Here is a 9,684-nt window from a genome sequence, read left to right as displayed (position 1 = left end):
TAAAATTTTCAGTCTCGTCTCGCAAATGCGAGACGAGACGCGAGACGAGACGAGACTTCTCGCGTCTCGCGGGCAACCCTAATCTTGCTTATGATCAAAGTAGCAGCAGAGTGGATTCATGGGTTATTGACACCCTTCCGAAAACAACAACGAATCTAATGTTCACAGGGCATTTTGGACCTATAACCAGGGGGAATCGCGGGGGCACGCCGTTACCCCACTTTCAAAAATTACATGTCCCTCCACTTCCTAAAAATTACATTGGGGAAAGATATGCACGGGGGACGGCGCGACGTCATGCTTCCCAATACCTTAGCAGATCCACTTTTATCCTTGCCTATACTACAAGGATTATTAATCACCACAGATAAACGGTGGTTGTATCTATTTGACCCTGAAACCAAAGAAATGAGTAAACATGAAAACTTATCTCGTCTTCGACCCCAGAAAGACTCAAACACAGCGTCCATCCACATAAGTCATGTTGAACGTGTATTGGGACAATAGAGTTCCGACCTTGACTGACATGAACCTGCTACACAAGTTATGACATGCTATAAAAGCAAAGAACAAATAGATGTGAATTTCTCTTGAAAATTGTATTGTTTTTAGCACACATACACCGGCACACCAAGCAGCAGAAACACTCACTTTCCTGCACCAACCTGGACGAACCATTAGCTACGCGATCAGACTTTGTCCGATTACTTCTTCTTCCCAAATATGCTACGCGATCAGACTTTGTCCGATTACTTCTTCTTCCCAAATATGAAGAAACATTAGCGGAGTAGGTGTTTTGCATGATGAGGTCAATAAAAGCTACTACACTTTTTTTGAATCCATATTGTGTTGAAGAACTGATCCACAGATGTCAAAAAGTTTAGGTAATACGAAGTGAATTTGTAGAGAAGAGCGTGTCCATGAGCTCAGCTTTATCATAACGAGAGTAAAAGATTTTGGCCTTTCCTCGTATTGAAATCTAGTAACCTTTTGAAAAAGATAACAATGGACAGACGAAAAGAATAAGTATAATAGAATTATTCGCATGTATTTTTTCATGCGCTATCCTAGGCAACTGTTTTTAAGGAAGCCGGTGAGGTCAGATTTACATCGAAGTTGCACCACCCGAATGTGACGTAATGTCACGTGGTATTATCACGATGAAAAGGTGGAATAAAACGAGCCCTGCGGGGCTTCTAACTCCCTTCGCTCGCTCGCCTATGTTTCACAACGTAAGTAAATCACTTTTTATGCATTATATATTACGAACAAGGGCAATTGAGTATTGTTTTTATATTATTTTAATGATAAAAGTGTTACGAAAATTTAAAAAGATCTTGGGCTAAGTTTGAACCTACGACAAAAGCGGATTTTATTATTAGCCCGTTCGTTAGCATTCTCGGCCAAGAGGACCAACAGCATCTGGTGTTCGATTTGTGCTATATGTATGCTACGTGGCGAGAAACGGGTACGTTAAACCAATCAGAACCGTGTATTTAGCTCCTATGGCTAGGGTTCAGCGTGATTAAAATATATTATTGTGTACCACAATGTAATGAAACAAAATATTTAATTGGATTTTAAAATGTGTATAAAACAGGCAATGTATGAAGTGGAGGCAGTTTGAATATTCTTTAGGATTCATAATCCAATGGAAAATTTAGAGTGCCTTGACTTCTACAATGCAAATGACCGGCGATGACTTCTAGAACTAGGAAGACTCAGAAAGAATGTGCAAGAATGTTGACATGACGGAAAAATCATATAAATACTACCGGATTCTCTTCCGGGTAGGAGAAGTTCTATTTTGACGTCGAAACTCTGCGAGTCAAATCATTCATAATTAGTTTCTGTCACTCCGTCATTCTGTCCATCAGAGGTTCTGCTCGTCATCGTTACCAAAAGTAAGTGATTATGCATTGTCTTCTCTAGTCTTTAAGTCATACCAGTCCACATCATGCTCTGTAGTTATTCAGTCATTGAAGATCAGTTCATTAAATTCTTATTCTAAATTATATCTGTGTTGTCGAATTTTATCTTTGAATTTCTATTCCCATGTTTCTAATTCTGAGCTACGCTATCTACGCCCCCAAGACTTGCATTAATTTAAATTACTTCTTGGAGGAACTGGGTGGATGTTAAGGCCATTCAGTAGTTTTCATGTATGAGAATTGTTTGGGGTTTGCGACCCAGACAAGAGGTCTCCGTTCGACATGTTTCCAGAAGTTTCTAACTGCCTTTTACGTCACAAATCCCGTCACGTTAAGGTAGATTGCGAACCTATTTTTAAGGTTTTAGCAATATGCTTATGATTCTATAAAGAACTGGGGACAACAGTTGACTTGCACAGATAGCGAGTTTATATTCTTATTGTGACAAAGTTTTGGAATTGATAAGTCATAGTATTAATCTAAAAAAGGAACTGCCTTAAATTTCGGACATTTCGATGTTCCTCGATCCATAGGAAGGTAAAGCTTCCCATGTTCTTGACTTTGGCACGTATTAGAGATAATATATTCAGCAGCATTCTCTGTCTGCTTTAACCTCTAGATTTTCCCAGGTGTTCACCTAAGAGACGACAAGCGAACCCTTGGCCCGCTTTGGTACGAGGCTAATTTCATAAACAAAGCCTTATCCACCGTAAATCGAACTCTTACTATCTAGTTGGTCCTTACAAACTACGCAACAGCTGCTCTTTAGGATTACTTGGTAAGTGATGAATACAATCTTCTAAAATTAAACACGTTTCTATATTCTTATGTAGGCAGGTAATACTCATTCCATCATGCCTTCCAACATGAAAGGTTGAGAGCCAAACTCTTCCATCTACTCGCTCCTGAGAACGGAGAATGCAACGACTGAAAATTTCACATAATTAATGGTATGTAAGATAATACCGTGTTTACTCGCGTAATAGTCGTACCTTAACTTTGAGGTAAAAACATTCACTAAACCGAACTTTTTCGCATAAAATTCGCAGTCTATGAGATTTTTGTCTTTGTGAATGAGATTTTCTTCGAAATTGTTTATCTTGCGCCAGTCCGAGCTAAAGAACTTTTCGTGTTTACTGACAAATAACATCGTGACCTATCTGTCAACAGAGATCAGGCAACCTACTTCCACCCTCCATTCTGCACGCGCTCCTGCAAGTATGACATGTTCCAGTATGGTACCTGTTTGCTACCACCTCATCTGTTCTGGCACTCCATCGCGCATCGAGGATTTCAAACATCTAGTCGTGATTCCAAAAATCACTTCCTGGCTGACAGATAGCCTCTGACACTTCTTGTGCGCGTGTGTGTTTCTTCTTTGTGAGTTACGTAATTGTTATTCATATGTTTCTGATCATAGGCGGCGCCACAGTGGGTGCAGTGGGTGCAGCTGCACCCACATTAATTTCGATTTTCAAATTACCTACAATAATCCTTTCTATTTTGTATATTTATTGTTTCCTATGTTTGGATAAATTTGAGTGGCTTCTTAAGTCTCTCATAAGATACTTGCTATCATATCGTGCTTTCCTAGTCTTTCTTAAAAGTAAAACTTAGGGATTATTTCCGAGATCTTAAGGCTCAATAGTGCAGAGCGTTCTGGCAACAATGTTAGGATGTGTTGCCCCATCCTAACTTGCACCCACATTACCACAATCCTGGCGCCACCTATGTTCCAGATTACGTAAATATATCATTCTTTTGTGCCAATACCAATACTTTTTGGTTTCCCATGAATCAGTAAGTTACAAGTTTTATTATTTTAGCGTGTGTAGGATGTATTTAATTTTTTGTGCCGACACAATGCTGTATGTTTCAAAATTCGAAATTGTTTTGATCGTAGCGATAATTGAACGGCAGCTTTCCTCGCGTAATAGTCGCAGTTGGATTTTCGCGTTAAAATACGTAGAAAAAGTGTGACTATTACGCGAGTAAACACGGTACCAAATATCCGTGACAATATAAGACCTCTAGAGATTACCAACATGTGAAAACAAAAGCAAAATAGTTCCCCGACTGGAGATAGTCATTCATTTAGGGCAACTCAACCCTTCATATAATATAGCACATACCTGTGCTTACATTTTGATTAAACTTAGACTAAACGCAGTCAGGGCTTTCTTAAACTTATAAAAAGGTAAACCTATTATAAACACGCATTGCTTAGAAACAGATTTTGATTAAATATAAACTAAAGACACACTAGATTATATCTTAACAATAAATTATCTAGTATGAAGCCACGAAAGGCTTAAGATGCCGATTTGAAGTTGAAGGATATGTTGCGAATGCAATACTTTGATAAAATAATCTCCTTTAAAATAGTCTCCTATGCAAGCAGTAGACAGGCACAATTATGTTGGATTGAATCAGATTATCCATAACTGAGCCGTTTACTAAACTACATCTTAAACCTAAGGAAAAAGGGTACAAATACACGTAATAAGGAAAAGATACATTAAAAATGTACTGTGATAAATATTTAATCGTCGAAAAGTTTAATGTCCTTTTCACACACAGCCACTGAATTGCGCCACCCAATTGTGCCACTAGTATGAACGGAAATATAAACCAAGCAACTGATAGCAGACATCAACACCTTTTTTCTGTTTTTACATTTTTCAACAGCCACCTATGTTTTCTGTAGTGGGACGGGGTTGCTAAGACACAAGAAATATATGGAAATATATAGCACCTAGGCTACTAAGCTATATTAGGCGTAGATCTGCGGCTTTAATTCAAACCACAGTAGGGGACACGGTGACACAGTGGTAGATCACTTATCCCTGCTGCGTGAGGCACCTTGTTCGATAACCGACAAAGTAAATTTGTAGTGGAAAACAACGTGTACGTGGGTTTTCTCGAGTGCTCCGTTCCGTCCCACATTTTCATTCTACAAGTTCTATCATAATTCACTTTCTTTAATCATGGTCTCCCTTACATGTAGCCTAACGGGCATAATTATGGGACCTTAAACTGAAAGATTTCATTTTTCAAATCACAGTACCTACCACCGAGAATCAAACCCGACCTCCTGCATAAGAGCGAAGTTCTAACCACTTAACCACGAGGAATCTCATCGATGTATGTTTCGTTTTGACAACAATATATTTCCCGCCTTACTTTTTTCCTTAGTGGTTGAATAAATTTAGTTTGTTTGTTTTTCATTGTTTTCAGGAATTCCATAATGTAGACAGATCCTTAACACACCTTTTGATACACTGAAACATCAGCAAAGTTGCCAATTCAGAGTGTTAATTTATCAAAACTACGATTTCCCTAGTTCCCTCTTACAGAGGCCTCATCCGATTAGTTATCGGTGGAAAGAAAAATTCGTTTTTCAGCTCCATAGTTTCCAAGCTATTCCAACTAAACAATCTGAAAATAAACTACAGAACATCCATACGTATGAGTTATGAGTCAATTTACGTTTTGCAAAAAAATTGATTTACACCTTCGGTTACATCTGGCAACACTGTGTTCTTCCTAGTGTACTTCAATTGTTGCTTCCTAGTTTAAAAACATATGCATAAACAAGGCTTCATTTTGGTATAACCATTATTTGTGTATCACTTCAGGTTCAAAATTTCTACTATCCCAAACTCCGGGTTGCATTGTATATTGGACACCCTGTAGTAGCTAGTAGCGGTTGATCTATGACGGATAGATAAATACTTCAAAACGAAATACCATATGTTTTACGTTTTGGTTTTTGCATAAATAGTAAGATTATTCTCTCAAATATGTTCAATACTAATACTACTACTACTACTACTATTACTACTACTACTACTACTACTACTACTACTACTACTACTACTAATAATAATAATAATAATAATAATAATAATATAAATTACAGGAAAGATTACTGTCAGTTAACACAGAAATACATCTAGAGGTATCTCCTGACAAGGTGATATATTGAAAATGCTGCTATTAGCTTTGCGTTACCACACTATTAGTTCAATTATGAGTATAGATAACTTTAATTCGCAACAATCAGACAATCAGGTACAAAAGCTATTGAAAATAAATAGGATGATCTTTAAAGAAAGGAATTAGTAATTCAAGAGTTAAATTTATATGAGAACAATACCTCATGTAAGCAGGAAATTCTGGTTTAGTAGCACAAACAAAATCTTATTCCCTGACGATTGAAGCAGGTAATATGCAAGAGAAATATCCGAAAAGTACAGTTACTAAACAACAAAATTATTATTTTAAATTTCAAACAATATCCATATAGAATTGTTTTTTGTTTCAATTGTTGGAAGTAATTTATTTTTATATTTACTAGTAAGTGCCCCCATGTGTTAATGTAAGTAAGAATTTACGTTTTCTCATGCACACTTTTCATACAGAATTCGTCGAAGGTCTTGTACTAAATTCAAATGCCTGGTATGGGCATCTTAGGAAATCATCCCGACCCTCTTCTTTAATCCATCGGAAAAATATAGAAACAATTCAGGAAAGTCATCCTGAGCGAGTTTTTTCCTGGGTTTTCCTAATTCACACCAGGCAAATGCCTGGATGGTACCTATACATTATTCGGCGTAAGCTCTAAACTGCGATAAACAAAGCCACGTGAAACTAAATCTCGCTGATTTGCTGTTGTCCTACCGACGTTTGTACTCCTCCGCAAAATAGTTCATGTGATTGCATTATTACGTTTACTATGAAGCTTCTTATAAAACTGCTATATTATTATAAATGACAAAAATATAATACGGATTATCTAATAATACTGCAATCGAGTGTAGCTAATGAAACAATAGAAATAAACACTAAGCTTGCGCAGTAATTATGGTGCCAACTCAACTGTGGACAGGTGTTCTGCTTTAGAAGTTTGAAAGATGACTGGCATCAATCTCAGTTCCGCGAGCTTTGTGGTGAAACACCAACAAGGCAAACCTTTACTCAGTAAGCAACAATTGTTTACGAGCGAAATTCAAATACTGTACTTTTTTTTTATTTCGAGTTTCTTTTCTTTCTTTTCTGCTGCTGCTGTAAGTATCTGGACAACACGAGACAGTATTGTCAAAATGCACGTGTATAATTTGCTCCTCCCCGTGGAGAGTGGGAGTGATACATCACTAACCAATCGTGTTTGTGACAAGCGGAAGTATACAAATATTTTGTTTATCGGAGTTTAGAGCTTACGTTGAACAATGTATAACATAATGTGATCACCAAGGGACGTGAGGGGTTAACATAGCCATAGATGTCAAAAGCCTAGAAATTTAATTCATAATCCTAATCGTAGAACATACCTACTTTGTAACTGGCTAATTTGAATCAAAAAAATAGAAATGGACTTTCTTTTCTCCTTTTTTGGAACTAAAACTGAAGACTTCAAGGATAGAATGTTAAAGATTCGAAATATTATTATATTTTAACTGGTTAGAATACTTTATATTTTAACAGGACAGAAATTGTGCAAAGAGCATTATAGAAGGTCAGGCTTGTATTCACGGGGGGCTAGGGGGGCCGATCACCCTAAACTTTAGCTGGCCCCAACAAAAGTTTCACAATAAGCTTGCAAATGAACTATAATATGGTGATGAAGTATAATATGATTGGGTCGGGCCCCCTAACTTCTACCGGGCCCCTCCTAATTTTTGGGGCTGGCTACGGGCCTGCAGAAGGAATTGCATTGCTTTTGTAAATGGGTTTTGTTTCATGCTGTGAAAACTACAGATTATCAAGCTACAGGGAATGAATATTAAAAGCTGAAGTGGTAATTCCATCACCTCTGGTTTTTATTGAAAGATAAAAACAAAGATAAAACCTGGCATTTGGACGTTAAATCTAGCAAAGGGTACACCATTAATTTGCTAGCTACACCGTAGCTTAAAAAAAAAATAACACAATCTAATCGTTTATTTAGGGAATTACTACCTGCTATCACACTGCATTTTTAGCTGTGCAATCACAGGATCAAAGTGTCTGAATGAGAAATACTAATTTATAGATAATGTTCTGACAACAATATTTATAGTAAGCACAACACAGAAAAGATAGTTGCAACAATAAGGCAGGTAGTTGTAATGAACACAAAATATATCATAATAACATATGAACACGGTATGTTAGGTATCCTTGATCACTGTCCTTGACGACCCGAGCAATACAAATAATAAAACATAGTTTTTAATGCTGAAATACTGTATTTTTTTCGAGTTTGCAACTCATTTTTACTCTTTTTTCGAGTTATCTGCAATTTTCGCTATCTGAGGTGACTTTGCCACCTAATTCCGCGGATAATCGTGGTTTTACTGTATGTTGACATTTATATTTATTTCTTCAACACAACAGCTCTATGCCCAGTTACAGTGTTGTTCCTTACAAATACATTTACCTTTAGTTATATATATATATATATATATATATATATATATATATATATATATATATATATATATATATATATATACTCGTGGTCATAAATTAAGGATAATGCGGATACATGGTGAAACAACACTCTGGTGGGCGGTTTTCGGTTGGAAATCACCTCGGGGTATGACCATGCGGTGCATTTGACCATTCGGTGCGGTGCATACTGTGCGGTCGTCGCACGGTGGCGGTGGTAGCAGTCCAAATACGAGAGGTGTGTTGGTGCATGTCAGAGTACGGTGCAGCGTGTAAGTGTGCAGATGTTGTTAGACGTGCTAATGGTGACTGTGTATTGAAAATGGCTGAAAGAACACATATTGATTACGTTATGAGGGGTCGAATAATAGGGCGACTGGAGGCTGGTCATATACAGCAGGTCGTAGCACGGGCCCTCCGTGTACCACAAAGTGTGATCTCAAGATTATGGCAACGATTCCAGCGGACAGGAAACGTGTCCAGGCGCTACAGTACGGGACGTCCACAGTGTACAACACCACAAGAAGACCGATATCTCACCATCAGTGCCCGCAGATGGCCACGGAATGCAGCAGGTAGCCTTGCTCGGGACCTTGCCACAGCCACTGGAACAGTTGTCTCCCGACACACAGTCTACAGACGAATGAACAGACATGGTTTATTCGCCCGGAGACCTGCAAGGTGCATTCCACTGACCCCTGTTCACAGGAGAGCCCGTAAAGCCTGGTGTCAAGAACACAGTACATAGTCAATGGAACAGTGGTCCTAAGTTATGTTCACGGACGAGTCCAGGTATAGTCTGAACAGTGATTCTTGCCGGGTTATCATCTGGCGTGAACCAGGAATCAGATACCAACCCCATAATGTCCTTGAAAGAGACCTGTATGGAGGTAGTGGTTTTATGGTGTGGGGTGGGATTATGATTGGTTCACGTACACCCCTGCATGTCTTTGACAGAGGAACTGTAACAGGTTAGGCGTATCGGGACGTCATTTTGCATCAGTATGTTCGCTTTTCAGGGGTGCAGTGGGTCCCACCTTCCTCCTGATGGATTATAACGCACGGCCCCACCGGGCTGCCATCGTGGAGGAGTACCGTGAAACAGAAGATATCAGGCGAATGGAGTGGCCTGCCTGTTCTCCAGACCTAAACCCAATCGAGCATGTCTGGGATGCTCTCGGTCGACGTATCGCTGCATGTTTTCAAACCCCTAGGGCACTTCAGGAACTCCGACAGGCACTGGTGCAAGAGTGGGAGGCTATACCCCAGCAGCTGCTCGACCACCTGATCAAGAGTATGCCAACCCGTTGTGCGGCCTGAG

The 9,684-nt window shown here is 38.7% G+C and overlaps 1 protein-coding gene across 1 annotated transcript; it reads left to right on the top strand.

Moving 5' to 3' along the window:
- Nucleotides 1–8,613: 8,613 nt before the first annotated feature.
- LOC145667143 (uncharacterized) lies at nt 8,614–9,111 on the top strand. The gene has a single exon (XM_081734885.1). The coding sequence runs from the start codon at nt 8,614–8,616 to the stop codon at nt 9,109–9,111; it is 498 nt and encodes a 165-aa protein (XP_081591011.1).
- The last annotated feature ends 573 nt before the right edge of the window (nt 9,112–9,684 follow it).

Source organism: Thermobia domestica, chromosome 12, assembly GCF_964235325.1.
Source record: "Thermobia domestica chromosome 12, izTheDome1.hap1.1, whole genome shotgun sequence".
Classification (NCBI taxonomy): Eukaryota; Metazoa; Arthropoda; class Insecta; order Zygentoma; family Lepismatidae; genus Thermobia; species Thermobia domestica.
This window is presented reverse-complemented; position numbering and strand designations above follow the sequence as displayed.